This window comes from Pelodiscus sinensis, chromosome 3, assembly GCF_049634645.1.
Source record: "Pelodiscus sinensis isolate JC-2024 chromosome 3, ASM4963464v1, whole genome shotgun sequence".
Taxonomy (NCBI): Eukaryota; Metazoa; Chordata; order Testudines; family Trionychidae; genus Pelodiscus; species Pelodiscus sinensis.
The window spans coordinates 199,857,897-199,878,366 of record NC_134713.1 but is presented as its reverse complement, the minus strand read 5'-3'; the positions used below and the strand labels follow the sequence as shown (position 1 = coordinate 199,878,366).

The 20,470-nt window shown below is 59.4% G+C and overlaps 1 protein-coding gene across 2 annotated transcripts in view; it reads left to right on the top strand.

Moving 5' to 3' along the window:
* Positions 1–20,470, top strand: part of PEX6 (peroxisomal biogenesis factor 6) — a 29,796-nt gene continuing 9,326 nt past the window's right edge. For both annotated transcript variants that reach the window (XM_075925900.1, XM_075925901.1), the window contains exons 1-13: positions 1–723; positions 1,139–1,302; positions 1,833–1,916; positions 3,728–3,830; positions 4,018–4,154; positions 4,370–4,481; positions 9,591–9,799; positions 10,396–10,591; positions 11,525–11,601; positions 16,486–16,618; positions 18,136–18,341; positions 18,435–18,496; positions 19,013–19,121. In XM_075925900.1, the coding sequence (XP_075782015.1) occupies positions 16–723; positions 1,139–1,302; positions 1,833–1,916; positions 3,728–3,830; positions 4,018–4,154; positions 4,370–4,481; positions 9,591–9,799; positions 10,396–10,591; positions 11,525–11,601; positions 16,486–16,618; positions 18,136–18,341; positions 18,435–18,496; positions 19,013–19,121 (2,300 nt within the window). In that variant the 5' untranslated portion in view covers positions 1–15. The remainder of the gene's footprint in view (positions 724–1,138; positions 1,303–1,832; positions 1,917–3,727; positions 3,831–4,017; positions 4,155–4,369; positions 4,482–9,590; positions 9,800–10,395; positions 10,592–11,524; positions 11,602–16,485; positions 16,619–18,135; positions 18,342–18,434; positions 18,497–19,012; positions 19,122–20,470) is intronic.

The following is a 20,470-nucleotide window of genomic DNA, read 5'->3' as shown; positions in this document are numbered from 1 at the left end:
GCCGGGCGCCGCTCTATGGCGCTGGCGGTGGTGCGGCCCCTGGAGGCCCGGGCGGCCGAGCTGCCGGCGGGGGGGGCGGTGCTGCTGGCCCCGGGCCCGCTGGCGGCGCGGCTGGGCGGCCCGGCGCTGGTGCTGGCGGTGCGGCCCGCGGGCCGGGCCGGGGCGCAGCCGGCGCTGCTGGGCGCGGCGCTGCGGGCGGGCGGGCCGGGCGGGGCCGAGCTGTGGCTGCGCGGCGGCTGGCGGCGGCGGCTGGGGCTGGCGGCGGGGCGGCGCGTGGCGCTGTGGCCGGTGCGGCCGGCGGCGCTGGGCTGGGCGCTGCGGGCGGGGCCGGCGCGGCGGGGGGAGGGGCCCGGCGCGGGGCCGCCCGTGGTGTCGCTGTTCGCGCGCCCCGCGGCTCCGGGCCCGGCCCGGCTGCGGGCGCTGCGCGGGGACCCGGCGCCCTGGGGGCTGGCGGCCGAGGCGGGGGCCGGGGCGGGCGCGGCGCTGTGGGTGACCCGGCGCGGCCTGCGCGGCCTCGGCCTCTTCCAGGGCGAGTGGGTGCGGCTGAGCCGGGAGCCGCCCGGGCCGGGCGGGGCGCACCTGGCCGCCGTGCGGGCCCTGCAGCCCCGCTGGGACTTCCCGCAGGAGCCCCGGGAGCCGCCGGAGGGCGCGGCCGTCATCCCGGCCGGGCTGGCCTTCAACCTGGCCTGCGACCCGCTGGGCGGGACCGCCCTGCTCGTCCAGGTACCCGCGGGGCGGGGATGCGGGGGGGAGGGGGGCAGGCGGCCTCCCGGGGATGGCCTTGCTGGAGAAGCCCTGGGGCCGGAGGAAGGTGAGGTACCTGCACGGGAAAGGAAGGAGCTGGGCAGCCGGCCCCCCAGGTGGGGCAGCGCCAGTGGGGGGCCGCTAACGTCCCAGATGCTTGGTGGGAGCGCTGCACTGGCACCATCTCCAGCTGCCTGGGGAGGGAGCTGCTGTCTCTTCCTCCCCTTGGCTGGAGAAAGTAGAGCAGGTTTTCAGCACCGTGGGGCGGAAAGCGGGCTTGGCATGAGTGCGCTGTAGGGTGTTACCATCTGGAAGTTGAGGGTAAGTGAGGCATAACTTCCTCGGGATGGTTCAGCTGCGTTAAGACTCAATGGGGCCATTGTTTGCATTGCAGAGGTATGGGGATGCTCCCGGTATGGAAGAGACAAAGGGAAGTCGGTCCTTGCTATCCATACCACCCTTTGCAAAGGAGCTGCACATAGAAATAGTCTCCTCCCCAGCCTACAGCACCAGAGGAGTCTATGACAATATTCTTCACCAGCACTTCCAAACACCCAGGTTAGCCTTGCGGTAAAGCTGACACATTATTCCTGTCTCTTTAGTTGCTCTAGGAAGAAGGGAGCATCTCAGAGCCATGCTTCGCTGCCTCACAGCGAGCAGGGCACCTCCAAAGTACCACTGCACAGTTGACTAAGCCCTCTAATGCTCACTGAGAGTGATCACTAACGAACCTGGGAATATTTGGAAAGTCTCACCGTGCTGCCTACTTAACTCAGCAAAATAGTTTAGGGGTAGTACCGAGAGCTGTTCTCCACTATTGATCCGCCCTGCCTACCTCCAAGCTTCCTCAAGCTCTTCCTTCAGATCATTCCTCAGGACTCAGTCCCATACCATTTAACCAATTAAATGGGAGTTTACATCCCTGCTGAGTTTCCTTTCCCTTCCCCCCCCCGCCTCTCCTCTTGCTCAGCTAAAGGTAGCGCTGCTGATTGAGTGACTGTTTCTCACTGGTGTAATATTCTGGGGGTGTGAACCACTGCACAACTTGACAGAGTTGATCGTTCACTGTGCCTGTTGCTTTGTTGCAGGATAGTCCAGGGGGGTGATATCCTGTGTGTTCCAACTGCTGGACATCCGGAGTTTTTGGAAGGAAATTCAGAGAAATTTCTTAGGTATGCAGAGATCTCCCTTTGCTTTTTCAGGTGGCGCTTATAAGATCCACTTTTCCCTTCTCTCCCAGTTGAAGCCACGCGATAGACTCTGTTCTGATCTGTCCCTGCAGCTCAGAGTTGATCTGTTGTGGGACTTGCAGGGGTGGTTTGGATTAAAAGTTTTGGTTGGATTTTTAGTGGGCATGCACTTACCTCTTTGCTCAGCAAAGCAGCCCTTAGAGAGAAACTGGTGGGGAAAAGAGGATAGGGGAGGAGCGAAGGGGAGGGAGCTTTTCCACGACAGAAAAGCCGATTGAAGTAGACATTCGGGCCTAAGTGGGGATGTTATAACAGTATATCCTAAGGTGTGAATTTAAACCTCGGTAGTTATGCTGGTCTGTTTCCCCATGTGGACATTCCTGTTCTGCTCTGAGGGGCTTTTTTGATTTAGTGCATCTTTGTTAAGTGGCAGATGCCAGCAGTTGCTGGACTAAATGTATCTTCACTATATGTACGCAAACCATCGCATTTAAAAGCTTTTGTCTGTCTGCTTTAAACTGAAGCCTGATAGGAAGCATTGAAAGTGGTTTTGTTACTATAGAAACGGGTAAACACTGCCCTCATCAAAACCTCTAATGACCCCTTTGAAATATTTGCAATTGTTTCTGTTAATTGGTGCCTGTCTGTTATTTCAAGACATAAAAGTGGGTTTCTGTTTGACTCAAAGTGTCAAAACCGCTATCCAACAGGTAAAACAAAACCAAAATCTGGTAATGGTAAACAGAGATCATTGACATGTAATAGTGTCATTCGTCTTCTTGTTCCTGGTGATCTCTGTCAAGAGAGCCGGGGTTACCACGCTTTTCTCTGCCTTAGCACGCACACACCTCTGCGCCGAGTAGGTGGTTCTGTCTGCAGACACGGTTGTGTGTGCACAGTGGAGCGCTTTTTAGACTAGCCAAGATACTCTTAAAATAAATGTGGATAAAACAAACAATTTTGGTGGGGTTTTTTTATGTCAAAGAAGCTCTTTCTGGGAGCAGACTTGTTTCTTGGGCCCGATCTAGCTACCGACCTGTATTGGTGTAAGCGTGTCACTCGGGTGTGCAACAGCCGCGCCCTAGAGATGGAGTTATACTGACCTAACACCCACGTAGGCAGTGGGTTTATTAAGCAACAGAATGTGCAAAGGGCTCAGAATACTTCAGGACAGATACTTCCCCACTGTCTGCCAGTTGGGAGGGGAGAGGGGATAGTCTCCTTGGGTATGTCTAGACTGTGTCCCTCTGTTGGCAGAGGGATGCAGGTTAGGCAGGTTGACATAGCAAATGAGGCAGAGATTTAAATAGCCTGTGCCTAATTTGTATAAAAATGGCTGCCGCGTTTTGCCGACTCAGCACTTTGTTGGCAGAAAGCGGCATTCTAGAGGGGGATCTGTCGAGAAAGAAAGCCTTTTTCAACAGATCCCTTATGCCTCCTGCAAGGAGGATTACAGGATCTGCCAAAAAAGGCTTCTTTCTCGACAGATCCCCCTCGAGACTGCCACTTTTGTCGACGAAGTGCTGAGTCAGCAAAACGCAGTGGCCGTTTTTATTCAAATTAGGCATGGGATATTTAAATCCCTGCCTCATTTGCTATGTCGACCTGCCTAACCTGCATCCCTCTGCTGACAGAGGGACACAGTCTAGACATCTCCCTTGTGTCCCCTCGTGTCCTGGTTTATTGTGTGTGTAACCAGGGGCCTAGAGGCCTCTGTTGCCTGCAGGTGATGAAAAGCTCACCCTGCTTCGGAGGCCTCGGCTGTGGGGATTCAGGCTGCTTCTCTTTGTCAGCTGGCCAGAGCTGTACTTCAAGGTGAAGGGGATCGTAGGAGCGGTGGAAGGAGAGCAGTCTCTAGGGTACCTGGCTGACATCCAGAACACGTCTCTGTACCTGGTAAGGTAGCAGCAGTTGACAGGAGGGTGCACGGGGGATTTCCGAGGGTCCGATCGCATTGCCGGGGTGGCGGAAGGACCATGCATGGCGAAGAAAGGGGTTCCTGGCTCTGCTCCCGGGATGGGTGCTGTAGGCGGTGCTGGGTGGTTTGAGACGATGTCCCATGCGAGTCTTTCTTGCCTTGCAGGCGGGCTCAACTAACAGTGCTGTGCCCTCTTCCCCGAGCCGCCATGGCCACGAGCTTTGGAGCAGCCTGTCTCCCTCCGGGCTCTCTGATGTGGTGAAACAGCTCTGTGATGCTCTCCGGCCTCACCTGAGCAGCAGGTGAGGTCTCGGTGTGGCCCGGCTCCCTTATCTCGGGGCTGGTTTGTGCTGTGGGCTGGGCGCTGGCTGTCTTTGGCTCCCAGGCTTTCTGGGGTGTCTGCTCAGAGAGGTGCGGAGGTTGGGAGCAGAGTCTCCCTGCGACGGCAGTGGCATGCCAGAGAGCGAGCAGGGCTCGGGCGCTGCGGGTGACAGGGATCGCTACCTTTGCGTTGCAGGGGGACCGCACTCTGTGCAGCAGGCAGCGTTCTACTGGCAGGGCCCAGCGGCGGGGGGAAAATGACGGCTGTGCGTGCTGCATGCAGCTGCCTCCATCTCCATTTGTTCAAGGTAATTCCTGTAGGTGGGTCGCAACGAGGGATCGGGTGGTTGGGGGACTTACCACGGGTAGAGAATCCCAGGAGTTTCCTCCAACACAGGCGCACCGTTGTGAATAAGGAACTGAGACGACAGAGAAGCGTCATGTGGCAGAGTTTGGGTGGCCCCCAGAATTTGTGTTGGTAAAAGCTCCCATTCCAGACTCTAGGTGCTTGAACGTTTTATTAACCTCTCTCTCCCCTCCCTTGTGTACGCACACACGGTTCTCATGACTCAGCTGCTGTGGTGATGGGGCCACACACATACCTGGATGGACACAGCTCCCAGCGTGTGTATGTCCCCAGCGCTCGGCTGCCGAGGCACTGTGGGCATCAGGAAGTGCTTCTCCCCAAAGGGTCTGTGCTCTCCAAAGCAGGCCCCCGGGCTGCCGCCAGAGGAGAGTTATTGGCCCGCACTGAGCCGTTCCTGAGATGCAGGGGGCAGGGTGTTCAAAACAACGAAATCTGGTCAGCTTAAAAAGCGAACGATTTCCCCCCTTCTCTCCAAACTGGCTCGCCCTCGGAACTTTGGTTTGTGCCATTTCGGAGCTGTGGAGCAGCTCTAGGACTCTGGGAGAGGTCTGATGGGATGGCTAATTCTGGAGCTGTTCTCCGGGCGAGCTGGGGACGGACGCCCATGGTGTTTCCTGGTTGTCTTTGCCCGTCCAGTTCCTCGAAAGCGTTCAGGCCAGGCACAGGAGCCGGAGACGGCCGGCAGCAAAGCAGCCTAGCCCATGTGGGTTTCCTCCGGTGCAGGGGAAACCGCAGAGCGGGTTTGTCCAGCTGTGGTGTGGGGTTCATCTGTGCTAATGCTAGGAACGTGGCCTCGCTGTTCAGATGCTCGGTGTGGAGCGGGAGCAGGGGCGCTGGAAGGTGAGAATGGCTTGGTTCGGGTTAGTGAGGGCGGTTGTGCTGTGCAGCTGGAAGTCTCTCCCCCGTCCCCCAGGCTCATAGCTGTGAAAGGGAAACGGCCCGCAGCCACTTTTCTCAGCAGTGTGTGCGGGGTGGGGGGAAAGCAGGGAGCCTGCCTGAGGCTCCCCGCTGCATCTGCCGGCCGGATGCGGTGGCTTGGCTGGCTGCATTCGGCCTGCAGGCTGTGTTTTGCCCAGCCCTAGTACACGCAGATGCAGCCATTCATAACCCCCGTCTGTATCTGTGTCTCGGCATGACCGTTGCCGTCGCAATGTGGCAGGCGTTCGTGGGGGGCCTCGCTCAGCGCTCCTCTGGCCTACAGCACAACCTCTGAGCGACAGGCGCCTCGGGAACGGGGCCTGTTTGTGACTCTGCAATGTTCAGAACAAAAGGTTCTGGTGGCGCTTTCAAGCGTTAACGGCTGAATGCCGACCGAAGGTGGCTTTGGAATGTCACTCTGGCAGAAGGATGCTGTGATGGGCCCAAGGTACAGCCCGCGCCGTGGCCATGGTCGAAGCGATGGTGAAGCAGGGTGTTGTAGGCTGGTCGGTGTAGTTCCCTCTGGGAGAACTGCAGGCAGAGGCCTGTCCTTGGAGATCCCAGGTGCTGCTGGCCCTGAGCGGGGACATCTGCCCAGCTGGGAAGTGCCCCCGCGGCACACACAGCTGGGCAGGAGTCAGACGTGTCTCTGGCAAAGCAGACAAAGCTGCTAGCACCGGAGCCTCCGGGCATCAGAGCTCTCGCTCCAGGCCCTGCAGGATGTAGCCTTGAGAGGCGCCTCATGGAACTGCACAGGCGGATTGGGCCTGGGTCCGTGCTCTCCTGGCCCTTAGCGCGGCAGTGGGAGCACTCGGCAGCTGGTGCAGAGCTGGGGGGGTAGGGGTTTGCTCTCTCTCTCTCTCTCTCTCTCTCTCTCTCTCTCTCTCTCTCCCCATCACCCAGGTTTTCCCCCACCAGCATCTCCTTCCCCGCGAAGCCGGCTTAGTCACTCCTGCCCCTCCCTCCTAGAGACAACACACCCCTTCGCACTGACACTCCAGTTGTGAGTCACCCCGCCGGGATTCAGTCCCGCCCACGAGGCCTGAGCCCCCTCCTTTAATAACAGTCGTAACTTCTGCTGCGCAGCCTGTGGTGCCTTTCTGTTCTCTCCCTCCCGCCCCTGCCTCCTCTGGCAGAGCAGCTCTGTGTGCAATGGGAAATAGGAAAGTAACACAGGCTGCTTGTGTGACATGCTCCCTCCCTCCTTCCCCATCGCCTGCCCGCACTCTGCACTGCAGCCTGCTAGCTCTGACCCCTGCCGGGTATCTGGAGACAGCCTGGTCTATTGAGCTTAGTCTGCTGCGGCCTGATGGGGCTCCAAGCACACTCGGCATGGGAGCGGTGTCCTTCCCTTACGCCGGGGTCCCCATGCGGGCAGCGCTGGTAGAAGAGCCCAGCATTCTGCAGGGCAGGCTGGGTCCCTTCTGCACCCCCTCGCTTCTGGCTGCATTTCCCGCTGTGGCGTTGCCCACCAAGGTCACTGGTTTCCCTTCCCTCCCTGGCGGCTGCTTTCAGTGTTTGCTGTTTGGTCAGAGCCTGGGCCTGTGAGCACCTCTCGTCTTCTCTGCCTGCTCCTGCTGTCATAGAATCCCAGCGCAGACAGAAACTTCAGGAGTCATCCAGTCCAGCCCCCTGCCCAAGGCAGGACCAACCCCATCTAAACCAACCCAGCCAGGGCTGTGTCAAGCCGAGACTTAAACACCTCTAGGGATGGGGATTCCACCCCCTCCCTGGGGAACCCAGCCCAGCGCTTTCCCACCCGCCTAGGGAAATCGTTTTTCCTAATCTCCAACCCAGACCACCCTGCACTGCAACTTGAGCCCATTGCTCCTTGTTCTGCCATCGGTCACCACTGAGAACAGCCTCTCTCCATCCTCTTTGGAACCTCCCTTCAGGAAGTTGCAGGCTGCTCTCAAATCCCCCCTCACTCTTCTCTTCCGCAGACTAAACAAACCCAAATCCCTCAGCCTCTCCTCATAGGTCATGTGCTCCAGCCCCCTCAGCATTTTGGTTGCCCTCCGCTGGACCCTCTCCAATGCGTCCACATCCTTTCTATAGTGGGGGGCCCAGAACTGGACACACTACTCCAGATGTGGCCTCACCAGAGCCAAATAAAGCAGTTTAATCACTTCTCTAGATCTGCTGGCAATGCTCCTCCTAATGTACCCTAATATGCCATTAGCCTTCTTGGCTACAAGGGCGCCCTGTTGACTCATATCCAGCTTCTCGTCCACTGTAACCCTGGGTCCTTTTCTGCTGAACTGCTACTTAGCCAGTTGGTCCCCAGCCTGTAACTATGCTTGGGATTCTTCCATCCCAAGTGCAGGACTCTGCACTTGTCCTTGTTGAACCTCATCAGATTTCTTTTGGCCCAATCCTCTAATCTGTCCAGGTCACTCTGGACCCTATCCTTGCCCTCCAGCGTATCTACCTCTCCCCTGAGATTAGTGTCATCTGCGAACTTGCTGAGGGTGCAACCCATCCCCTCGTTCATGTCATTAATACAGATATTGAACAAAACCGGCCCTAGAACCGATCCTTGAGGCACTCCGCTAGAAACCGACCGCTAACCTGACATCGAGCGTTGATCACTACCCGCTGGGCCCGGCAGTCTAGCCAGCTTTCTATCCACCCTACAGTCTATTTAGCCAATCATATTCCCTTAACTTGCTGGCAATAATATTATGGGAGACCGTATCAAAAGCTTTGCTAAAGTCAAGATATATCACATCCACCGACTTCCCCATATCCACTGAGCCAGTTACCTCATCATAGAAGCTAATCAGATTGGTCAGGCACGACTTGCCCTTGGTGAATCCATGCTGACTATTCCTGATCACCTTCCCCTCTTCCAAGTGCTTCAAAATGGATTCCTTGAGGATCCCCTCCAAGATTTTTCTGGGGACTGAGGTAAGACTGACGGGTCTGTAGTTCCCTGGATCGTCCTTCTTCCCTTTCTTAAAGATGGGCACTGCATTTGCCTTTTTCCAATCATCCGGGATCTCTCCCAGTCTCCAGGAGTTTTCAAAGATAATGGCCAAAGGCTCTGCAATGACATTTGCCAACTCCCTCAGTACCCTCGGATGCATTAAATCCAGACCCATGGATTTGTGTACGTTTAGCTTTTCTAAATAGTTCCTAGCCTGTTCTTTCCCCACCAAAGGCTGCCTCCCTCCTTCCCATACTGCGTTGCCTGGTGCATTTGTCTGGGAGCTGACCTTGTCTGTGAAGACAGGGGCAAAGAAAGCATTGAGTACTTCAGCTTTCCCCACACCATCTGTCACTAGGTTACCTCCGTCATTCAGTAAGGGCCCCACACCCTCTCTGATCATCCTCTTACTGCTAACATGCCTGTAGAAACCTTTCTTGTTATCCTTCACATCCCCTGCTAGCTGCAATTCCAATTGCGCTTTTGCCTTCCTGATAACTCCCTTGCATTCTCGAGCAACATACAGCCTCTCCCCGAGTTACGAACGCGTTACGGACCAAACACTTGGCCGTAACTCGATCTGTCGTAACTCGGACCCCGTTGAGTTACACGCGACCGCGCTGTTCATAAGCGTGGGTCACGTTCGTAACTCGGGGACCACCTTTACGACCGCTCCATGGGAGCTTTGGTCGTAAGTGCGCACGGTCGTAACTCGACCGTTCACAACTCGGGGAGCGGCTGTATTTATACTCCTCCCTAGTCATCTGTCCAAAGTTCTGCTTCTTGTCAGCTTCCTTTTTGTGTGTAAGCTCACCAAGGATTCCCCCGGTAAGCCAATCTGGTCGCCTACCGGATTTGTTTTTCTTGCTGCGCATTGGGATGACCTCTTGTGGGGGAGTTGGCCAGATGGCCCCAGGTGCCTTTCTCTCTCTGCTTCTTTTTGCCCAGCTCAGCTCCCACGTTCCTCCACCTTCCTGGGTCTCCTCTTCCGCTCTCCCGCCCAGAGCCTGGCTGTGCCCCCTTCGCACGCCTTCTGCCTTGGCCTGAGTGGCCAGCTGCTGCCTCTTCTCTCTAGTGCGGGGCCTTGACAACACTGAGAGTGTCCAGCTGGGGATTTCTTACCCGGCTTGCTGCTTTGTCCCTCTGCAGGGCCTGCCCCTGGGCCTCAGCCTCCTTCAATCTGCTCTCGCTTGGCCCCGGCAGGTGGACTGCGTTAGCGTTTGTGGAGATACCAGTGGCGCTACCGAGACGAAGCTCCGGTCTGCCTTCGCCCAGGCCGAGCTCTTCTGGCCGTGCGTGCTCCTGCTGAAGGACATAGAGGTCCTGGGGCGAGACCGAGATGGCCTGGGAGAGGACTCCAGAGTCGTCGCCACGCTACGGCACCTCCTCTTGGACAGGGATGCTGGATCGAGGTATGGCCCCTCCCCCGCAGCTTGCCCCTGTGGGATTCTTCGGTCTCTGACTGGGGAACCCGCGGGGCAGCAAGCACCGTCGTGCCGAGGCCCTGGCTCCCGGGCCAGCCCATCGGTCTGTGGAGTCATTTTCCAGCCTGGCTGAGTTTATTTCTAAAAGCCTCCAGAATCCCCCGTCGGAGTAGCCCTGCCCTGTGGGGAATGAGCTTTGGCCTCTGGGGTCCCTGATTTAGTTCCCAGGGTTGGCTCTTCTGGGACATTCGCCCAGATGCAGCATCTCTGGGGTGTGGCGGAGCCAGGCTGGCACTGGGGGACACTGGTGAGAGCGAGGGCGGGTAACGGGAGCTGTGAGGCGGGAAGATGTGATGTCACGGGCAGGGGGTCGCTGTGGCAGGAGCCTGCTGGTGCCGCGGGGCAGAGTGGGGCGGGTTGCGCGGGGCAGGGCAAGGGCGGGGAGTGACCCAGTCTGCATGCAGAACTGCAGCTCCGACAGGCCCGTGCACGCAGTAGAGCGTCGGCTGGGTGGCGGGGGTGCTGTTGGCGGATTCCCTGCCATGTGCCTAGCAGCTCTCGTTTCTCTTGTGCTTGTGCCTCAGCGGATACCCTGTCCTGGTGGTTGCCACCACGTGCAGGCCTCGGGACGTCCTGGCCGACGTGCAGACAGCGTTCCTGCACGAGCTGACGGTCCCAGCCCCTTCAGAAGAGCAGCGGCGGGCCATCCTGAGCGCGCTCACTGCCGGCCTTCCGCTGGGCAAGGATGTGAGCCTGGCCAGACTGGCGCGGAGAAGTGCGGTGAGTGCGGGGGGAGGGGCTGCGTGGGCTGGGCAAAGGCGGCTGTGCTGAGCTCCACTGACAGCCCATTACCCTCACCCCTCAGCCTGTGCAGTCCGGTGCTTCCCCTCCTTTTTCAGAGAGCAAGGTGCCAGTTTCCGTGTCCTGCTTTGTCTGTTCCACCAGCCTGGTCCCTAACCAGCAGCTGTAGCAACTGGCACGCCTGGCTGCCGCTTGTCTAGGCCTCGCTGCTTGCGGACTTGCTTGAGTTCAGGCTGCAAAGCCTCTTCCGGGCAGACCCTCTGCTTTCCCACGCCCAGCCTGGCCCGGAGCTCTGCTTGGCCACTGCTGCTTTTTTCGCAGGGTTGAGCATGCTCCCGGCAGGTCTTTCGGCATTCCGGGGGGAGACACGGCGCCATGCGAACCGCACAGCTGCAGGCACAGCCGCTGCGGCGATGACGGGCAGGCAGATCGCCCACGCAGGGGCAGGCCGGTTGGGAAGGGGGCAGGCGTGTTGGGATGCTGCATCGCGGGAGCAGTCTGTGACATGCAGGCTACGTGGCATGGCTGGGTTTGTGTTGCTGCTGAAGCCGTGTCATTAATGTCCCTGGTTTTAACTGTGCGCTTCAGTGTTGCAGGAATGTAGGGGGTTTGCATTGAATCTCAAGGGGGCGAGCCTTCAGGGGGGTATTCATAGACTGCTGTGCAGCCCCCTTCCTGTTAATAGAATTGTGCACCCACACTTGCCTTTGGGGTTACTGCAGCTGTGTGCTCACCTGGTTTGCCAGGCATGGAAATGGGGTGATTCCCTATGCCAGGCTCAGCACCCGGTTGCGTACACACACGTCTGTGCAGGTGCCTCCACCTGGCTGGGACGGCGTCTGCCCTTGTTTCCAGTGCGCACAGGGGGATGCTCTTCGCCGTTGGACTTGGGTTTTCTTTCTGTGTTCGCAGGGCTTCGTGCTGGGAGATTTCTGTGCTTTGCTGGCCCAAGCCAGCCGGGCGGCATGCAGCAGGATACTGACCTCAAGGTGAGGAGAAGGGCCTGTGAGTGATCATCCATGAATGTGCAGTGTGCCTGCTTGTACCCAGAACGTTCACAAGGAGGAAGGCGAAAATTTGTTCCTCTTGGTTTCTGAGGACAGGACAAGGAGTAATGGGCTTAAAGTGCAGCAGGGGAGGTTTAGATTGGACATTAGGAAAAAATTCCTAACTGTCAGGGTGGTCAAATATTGGAATAAATTGCCAAGGGAGGTGGTGGAATCTCCCTCTCTGGAGATATTTAAGAACAGGTTAGATAGACATCTGTCAGGGATGGTGTAGACGGAGCTTGATCCTGCCTTGAGGGCGGGGGGCTGGACTCGATGACCTCTCGAGGTCCCTTCCAGTCCTATTATTCTATGATTCTATGATTATTGGGAATGAAAAGCTCCAGTTCCATGGGGAGAAGATACGGTTTTTATCCTCTTTTCTGTGGGAGGTGGGTGCTGTGCAATGATTGTGGCTGTGATCGATGCATATCTGTGGCGGAGACATGGCAAAGACTACGTGGCAGTGGGGACAAAGTGCAGTGAGGGAGATGCAGTAACGGTGCTGGTGCAGTGATTGTGGCTGTGGTTGAGACGGCCCAGTAGGGAGATGCAGTAACGGTGCTGGTGCAGTGATTGTGGCTGTGGTTGAGACGGCCCAGTAGGGAGATGCAGTAACGGTGCTGGTGCAGTGATTGTGGCTGTGGTTGAGACGGCCCAGTAGGGAGATGCAGTAACGGTGCTGGTGCAGTGATTGTGGCTGTGGTTGAGACGGCCCAGTAGGGAGATGCAGTAACGGTGCTGGTGCAGTGATTGTGGCTGTGGTTGAGACGGCCCAGTGAGGGAGATGCAGTAACAATGCTGGTGCAGTGATTGTGGCTGTGGTTGACACGGCCCAGTAGGGAGATGCAGTAACGGTGCTGGTGCAGTGATTGTGGCTGTGGTTGAGACGGCCCAGTAGGGAGATGCAGTAACGGTGCTGGTGCAGTGATTGTGGCTGTGGTTGACACGGCCCAGTAGGGAGATGCAGTAACGGTGCTGGTGCAGTGATTGTGGCTGTGGTTGAGACGGCCCAGTGAGGGAGATGCAGTAACGGTGCTGGTGCAGTGATTGTGGCTGTGGTTGAGACGGCCCAGTGAGGGAGATGCAGTAACGGTGCTGGTGCAGTGAGAGCAGCAGCGGATTTACGGCAGGGCGAGCAGGGTGGCTGCTCCAGGCCCCGTGCTTCCAGAGGCCCTGCGCATGCGCTGTGTCAAGGGGGGGGCACAAAATTGTGCTGCCCTGGGCCCCGTGGCACACTCATCCGTCCCTGAGTGAGGGAGATGCAGGGACCGTGCAGTAACGGTGCTGGTGCAGTGATTATGGCTGTGGTTGACACAGCCCAGTGAGGGAGATGCAGTGACCGTGCAGTAATGGTGCTGGTGCAGTGAGGGATATGCAGTGACCATGCAGTAACGGTGCTGGTGCAGTGAGGGAGATGCAGTGACTGTGCAGGTGCAGCGATTATAGCTGGTAGACACGGCCCAGTGAGGGAGACGCAGTGACCGTGCAGTAACGGTGCTTGTGCAGTGAGGGAGACGCAGTGACCGTGCAGTAACGGTGCTGGTGCAGTGAGGGAGATGCTGGTGCAGTGAGGGAGATGCGGTGACCATGCAGTAACGGTGCTTGTGCAGTGATTGTGGCTGTGGTTGAGACGGCCCACTGAGGGAGATGCAGTGACCATGCAGTAATGGTGCTGGTGCAGTGAGGGAGATGCAGTGACCATGCAGTAACGGTGCTGGTGCAGTGAGGGAGATGCGGTGACCATGCAGTAACGGTGCTGGTGCAGTGAGGGAGATGCGGTGACCATGCAGTAACGGTGCTGGTGCAGTGAGGGAGATGCGGTGACCGTGCAGTAACGGTGCTGGTGCAGTGAGGGAGATACGGTGACCGTGCAGTAATGGTGCTGGTGCAGTGAGGGAGATGCGGTGACCGTGCAGTAACGGTGCTGGTGCAGTGAGGGAGATGCGGTGACCATGCAGTAACGGTGCTGGTGCAGTGAGGGAGATGCAGTGACCATGCAGTAACGGTGCTGGTGCAGTGAGGGAGATGCGGTGACCATGCAGTAACGGTGCTGGTGCAGTGAGGGAGATGCGGTGACCGTGCAGTAATGGTGCTGGTGCAGTGAGGGAGATGCAGTGACCATGCAGTAATGGTGCTGGTGCAGTGAGGGAGATGCGGTGACCGTGCAGTAACGGTGCTGGTGCAGTGAGGGAGATGCGGTGACCGTGCAGTAACGGTGCTGGTGCAGTGAGGGAGATACGGTGACCGTGCAGTAACGGTGCTGGTGCAGTGAGGGAGATACGGTGACCGTGCAGTAACGGTGCTGGTGCAGTGAGGGAGATGCGGTGACCGTGCAGTAACGGTGCTGGTGCAGTGAGGGAGATGCGGTGACCGTGCAGTAACGGTGCTGGTGCAGTGAGGGAGATGCGGTGACCGTGCAGTAACGGTGCTGGTGCAGTGAGGGAGATGCGGTGACCATGCAGTAACGGTGCTGGTGCAGTGAGGGAGATGCGGTGACCATGCAGTAACGGTGCTGGTGCAGTGAGGGAGATGCGGTGACCATGCAGTAACGGTGCTGGTGCAGTGAGGGAGATGCGGTGACCATGCAGTAACGGTGCTGGTGCAGTGAGGGAGATGCGGTGACCGTGCAGTAACGGTGCTGGTGCAGTGAGGGAGATACGGTGACCGTGCAGTAATGGTGCTGGTGCAGTGAGGGAGATGCGGTGACCGTGCAGTAACGGTGCTGGTGCAGTGAGGGAGATGCGGTGACCATGCAGTAACGGTGCTGGTGCAGTGAGGGAGATGCGGTGACCATGCAGTAACGGTGCTGGTGCAGTGAGGGAGATGCGGTGACCATGCAGTAACGGTGCTGGTGCAGTGAGGGAGATGCGGTGACCATGCAGTAACGGTGCTGGTGCAGTGAGGGAGATGCGGTGACCATGCAGTAATGGTGCTGGTGCAGTGAGGGAGATGCGGTGACCGTGCAGTAACGGTGCTGGTGCAGTGAGGGAGATACGGTGACCGTGCAGTAATGGTGCTGGTGCAGTGAGGGAGATGCGGTGACTGTGCAGTAACGGTGCTGGTGCAGTGAGGGAGATACGGTGACCGTGCAGTAACGGTGCTGGTGCAGTGAGGGAGATACGGTGACCGTGCAGTAACGGTGCTGGTGCAGTGAGGGAGATGCGGTGACCGTGCAGTAACGGTGCTGGTGCAGTGAGGGAGATACGGTGACCGTGCAGTAATGGTGCTGGTGCAGTGAGGGAGATGCGGTGACCGTGCAGTAACGGTGCTGGTGCAGTGAGGGAGATGCGGTGACCGTGCAGTAACGGTGCTGGTGCAGTGAGGGAGATGCGGTGACCGTGCAGTAACGGTGCTGGTGCAGTGAGGGAGATGCGGTGACCGTGCAGTAACGGTGCTGGTGCAGTGAGGGAGATGCGGTGACCGTGCAGTAACGGTGCTGGTGCAGTGAGGGAGATGCGGTGACCGTGCAGTAACGGTGCTGGTGCAGTGAGGGAGATGCGGTGACCGTGCAGTAACGGTGCTGGTGCAGTGAGGGAGATGCGGTGACCATGCAGTAACGGTGCTGGTGCAGTGAGGGAGATGCGGTGACCGTGCAGTAACGGTGCTGGTGCAGTGAGGGAGATGCGGTGACCGTGCAGTAACGGTGCTGGTGCAGTGAGGGAGATGCGGTGACCGTGCAGTAACGGTGCTGGTGCAGTGAGGGAGATGCAGTGACCGTGCAGTAACGGTGCTGGTGCAGTGAGGGAGATGCGGTGACCGTGCAGTAACGGTGCTGGTGCAGTGAGGGAGATGCGGTGACCGTGCAGTAACGGTGCTGGTGCAGTGAGGGAGATACGGTGACCGTGCAGTAATGGTGCTGGTGCAGTGAGGGAGATGCGGTGACCGTGCAGTAACGGTGCTGGTGCAGTGAGGGAGATGCGGTGACCATGCAGTAACGGTGCTGGTGCAGTGAGGGAGATGCGGTGACCGTGCAGTAACGGTGCTGGTGCAGTGAGGGAGATGCGGTGACCGTGCAGTAACGGTGCTGGTGCAGTGAGGGAGATGCGGTGACCGTGCAGTAACGGTGCTGGTGCAGTGAGGGAGATGCGGTGACCGTGCAGTAACGGTGCTGGTGCAGTGAGGGAGATGCGGTGACCGTGCAGTAACGGTGCTGGTGCAGTGAGGGAGATGCGGTGACCGTGCAGTAACGGTGCTGGTGCAGTGAGGGAGATGCGGTGACCGTGCAGTAACGGTGCTGGTGCAGTGAGGGAGATGCGGTGACCGTGCAGTAACGGTGCTGGTGCAGTGAGGGAGATGCGGTGACCGTGCAGTAACGGTGCTGGTGCAGTGAGGGAGATGCGGTGACCGTGCAGTAACGGTGCTGGTGCAGTGAGGGAGATGCGGTGACCGTGCAGTAACGGTGCTGGTGCAGTGAGGGAGATGCGGTGACCGTGCAGTAACGGTGCTGGTGCAGTGAGGGAGATGCGGTGACCGTGCAGTAACGGTGCTGGTGCAGTGAGGGAGATGCGGTGACCGTGCAGTAACGGTGCTGGTGCAGTGAGGGAGATGCGGTGACCGTGCAGTAACGGTGCTGGTGCAGTGAGGGAGATGCGGTGACCGTGCAGTAACGGTGCTGGTGCAGTGATTGCAGCTGTGGTTGAGACGGCTCAGTGAGGGAGACGCCGTGAGTAGCTGGAACACGGTTGGGACAGTGCTAGAGCGGGGGCAGTGAGGACCATGCAAGGACTAGCAGGGTGGGGACAGCGCAGGGAGACCGGAGCCGTTTGTGGTGTATTGTGCGTGTGAAGAGAGCAGACTTGGACTTTTCTCCTTCTCTCTGGCCAGTTTCCCGGGGGGGCTGAGTGAGGACGAGGAGAGAGATTTTTGCGCTGCTGGGTTCCCGGTCCTCGCGGAGGATTTTAACGTTGCGTTGGATCAGCTGCACGAGGCTCATTTGCAGGCCGCGGGAGCCCCGAAGGTATGAACCCGTGAGCAGAGGGGGAAAGGTACAAGGCTGAGGGGTTTGTGCAGCCTGCTCTCAGTCTGGATTCCCGACCCTTCCCTCGGGCCATACAGCCGCACTTAGCAGATCGGCATTCCCAGAGCTGGGGCGTCGGCAGCAGCCGCTCATGGGGAGCTCCCCGGTGGCACGCCACAGTCGGAGGCCAGCATCCTGCATGCCCGGCTGCGACTTCCACTCCATGCCTGTGCGGCACGTTCGCTCTCGGATCAACAGGTGCAGGAAAACGACAAACCCTTCCGTCCCCCGTGGGGAGCACGTCTCACAGAGCAATCGCCCTGGACCTGAGCTTCAAAGGGAACCTGCCCTGCCCCTTCCAAAGACGGGGCTCTTAAATTCACAGCTCTGTGCGACCCGGAACGCCGTGGCCTGGGCCGAAATGCTGTGTTTATGGGTCCTTACGACAACCCGCAGCCCACTACGTCACCTCGGCGACGGGAGGGCGACAGCCGGCCCTTCACCAGGAGCGGTCCCTTGCCGTTTGCGGGAGCCCCTCACGTGAAACCGACTGTTCCTCCCGGCGCCGAGCTGTGACCCTCGCGTTGGTCCCCAGCCCCGAGTGGAGCTCTGTGCCGCGGGAAAGCTGGTCCCACAGAAGATATCCCCTCCCCCACCCGGTCTCTCCCCTGCTGTGGGGGGGACCTGGCTACGACACTGCCCACAGGGATGGGAGCAGTCCCTGGGCCCTGCGGCTGGGCCCCTCTAAGACGTGTTTGCCGTTCCCATGCCCCCGAGGGCCGGCGTCTCCCTGCCGCGGGGGTTCGGCATGGAAAGCGGCAGTGGGCGTGGCACGGCGCAGCAGGGCCCGTCGTTTCCTCCTCGGGACGGTCCTTTTCCGCTGCGCTTTGGGAGGGAGAGGGCAGGGGTTCCAGCAGGGCCGCCTCAGGTGCCAGACTGGGGGGGTGCCATGAGGACCCAGAGAGTTGAACCTTTCAAAGGTTTGGCCCAAGCGAGGGGCCATGGGGGCATCATTTGAGCTCCCCCCCTCAGGTGCCAAAATGTTGTGGGCCAGCCCTGAGTTCCAGGTGGGAGTGGCCCCTGGGGGGCGGGGAGGGGGTACATGGGGAGCAGATGGAAGGAGGGAGTCCTGTGGCGAGGCTGGACCAGGGCATCAGTCTGATGTGGAAGGCAGGAGTAGCCAGTGAAAAGGGTCTGCAGAATGGGTGACCAGGCCCACACAGCAGGGTGAGCACAGGCTGGGGCCGGGGGATTGGTGGGGGGAGGGGCCTGGGCAAGGGGACTGGCAGGTGGGGGAGGCCAGGGCAGGGGACAGGACATGGGGGCTGAGCCAGGCCAGGGCAGAAGAGCAGACAGAGGCGCTGTGTGTGGCGCGCAGGGCAGGAGTCCGAGCTGATGGGCTGGGGTGTGGGGATGTGCTCAGACCAGGGGCGTGCACAGTGCGCGGGGAGGGTGGCGACTGAAAGCCTGCCCTGGGCTGGGGGCCAAGGGGTGATGGGCTGTCGCTGTCGCTGCAGATCCCTGCGGTCACGTGGCAGGACGTGGGCGGGCTCCAGGAGGCGAAGAAGGAGATCCTGGACACCGTCCAGCTGCCCCTGGAGCACCCCGAGCTGCTGTCTTGGGGGCTGCGCCGCTCCGGCCTCCTGCTCTACGGGCCTCCTGGGACAGGGAAGACCTTGCTCGCCAAAGCTGTGGCCACTGAGTGCACCATGACTTTCCTCAGGTGCAGAGGGGCTCGGCTTTCGGTGGCGGGGCGCTGGGTGGGCGCGGCTCCTTCCCCGGGGAGCTAACCGGGTCCCTGCTCTCTCCCCCGCAGCGTGAAGGGGCCGGAGCTCATTAACATGTACGTGGGGCAGAGTGAAGGGAATGTGCGCGAAGGTGAGTGGCGCTAACGGGCCCTCGGTCGCCTGCGGGTGCCACGGCTCACCCCGCCCCAGGGCCTGCCTGGTCTGTTTCCGCAGGCCTGCCTCTTTGTTTCCTGGCACGCCCGTCTCGTTTGCCTGTAAGCTCCTTGGGGCAGGGGCTGGCTGGGTTTGTGCAGCGCCTAGCGCAGGGGACCCTGCTCCATGGTGAGCTGTAAGGCACCTACTAAGTAACCAGAATGATGGGCGGCCCTCCTGGGGTGCTGCTGGCAGAGCTGCCCTCGTCTCTCTCTGTGCCTGGCATCATGTGCCCGGAGTAGCTCTCCCAAGCCGCCTCCTCCCCCACAGCTGTGGGTCTGGCCTGTCACGTCCCAGGTGGGCTGGCAGAGCCCGGAGTTGAGTGTCTCTGCAGAGCGGGGTGTAACGGTGCCTCCTGCTCTGAGCTGCTCGTTCGCTGGGGGGCCCCCAGGGGGCAGGTCTCTCTGCATAGCCCCATCCCGGTGCCCATGTGCTGCTCATGTCTCCCCCCCAGTGTTCGCCAGAGCCAGGGCAGCTGCCCCCTGCATTATCTTCTTTGATGAACTGGATTCCTTGGCACCCAACCGTGGGCGCAGCGGAGACTCGGGCGGCGTCATGGACCGGTGAGTGCTCGCTGCGCCCTTCTGCATTGCAGCTACCTTGGGATCCAGGGCGATTTGATACAAGTGGGGCGTGTGAGAGAGCCCAGCACCCAGCTTGGTGGCAGAATCTCCGCCAAGCTCTTCTGCTCCCCCCAGTCCTCTTGTTCTCCGCCACGGGCTTCAGACCACGTGGAGCATCCTCGTCTGCTGCTGATCGTCACGAGTCCTAAGGGCCTCCGGCTGAGGTTGGGCGCTCCTGGTGCTGGGCCTGGGGCAAGTACTCACAGACCCCCTGGGCGGGCAGAGACCTCAGAGTCATGGAGTCCAGCCCCCCGCCCAAAGCAGGACCAGGCCAGCCAGGGCTTTGTCAAGCCGGGACTTAGACACCTCTAGGGATGGAGACTCCAGCCGTTCCCTAGGGACCAATCCCAGCGCTTCCCCACCCTCCCCATGAAATGGTTTTTCCTAATCTCCAACCTAGACCTCCCCCACTGTAACTTGAGCCCATTGCTCCTCGTTCTGTCACCCGTCCCAACGGAGAACAGCCTCTCGCCAGCCTCTTTGGACCCCCTTCAGGGAGTTGAAGGCTGCTCTCAAATCCCCCCTCGCTCTTCTGCAGACTAAGTAAACCCAGTCCCTCAGCCTGTCCTCATAAGCAGGGCTCGACAGTCTATGTCATCCAGTCGCCCGTGGCGAATGGATTACATCCCGCGAGAGCCGGGTTCGGGCGATCTGCACATGTGCAGAACACCGGACAGCGCGGCTGGCGAGCGGGACTCGCGAGCCCTGCTCATAAGTCATGTGCTCCGGCCCCCTAATAATTGTCATTGCCCTCTGCCGAACTCTCTTCGGTTTGTCCTCGTCCTTCCTGTAGTGGGGGGCCCAGAACTGGACACAATACTCCAGATGTGGCCTCCCCAGAGCCGAGTAAAGGGGAATAATCACTTCTCTGGATCTGCTGGCAATGCTGCTCCTAATGCCCCCTAATACGCCATTCGCCCTCTTGGCTACAAGGGTGCCCTGGTGACTCCTCTCCAGCTTCTCAGCCACTGGAATCCCCAGGTTCTTTTCTGCCAAACTGCTGCGTAGCCAGTCGGCCCCCAGCCTGTACCAATACTTGGGATTCTTCCGTCCCAAGGGCAGGACTCTGCACTTGTCCTTGTGGAACTTCATCCGATTTCTTTTGGCCCGATCCTCCAATCTGTCCAGGTCGCTCTGGAGCAGCGATGGGCAATCTAGGCTGGTCAGCAGGCTGCGTGAGTGACCCTCCTTCGTCTCAATGGGCCGCAGGGTCATAACCAAGCCGGTCTCCCGGGACAGGGCAGTTTTGCTACGGCGCTCGTGTACCTGGGATTTGCAGGGGTGCCCAC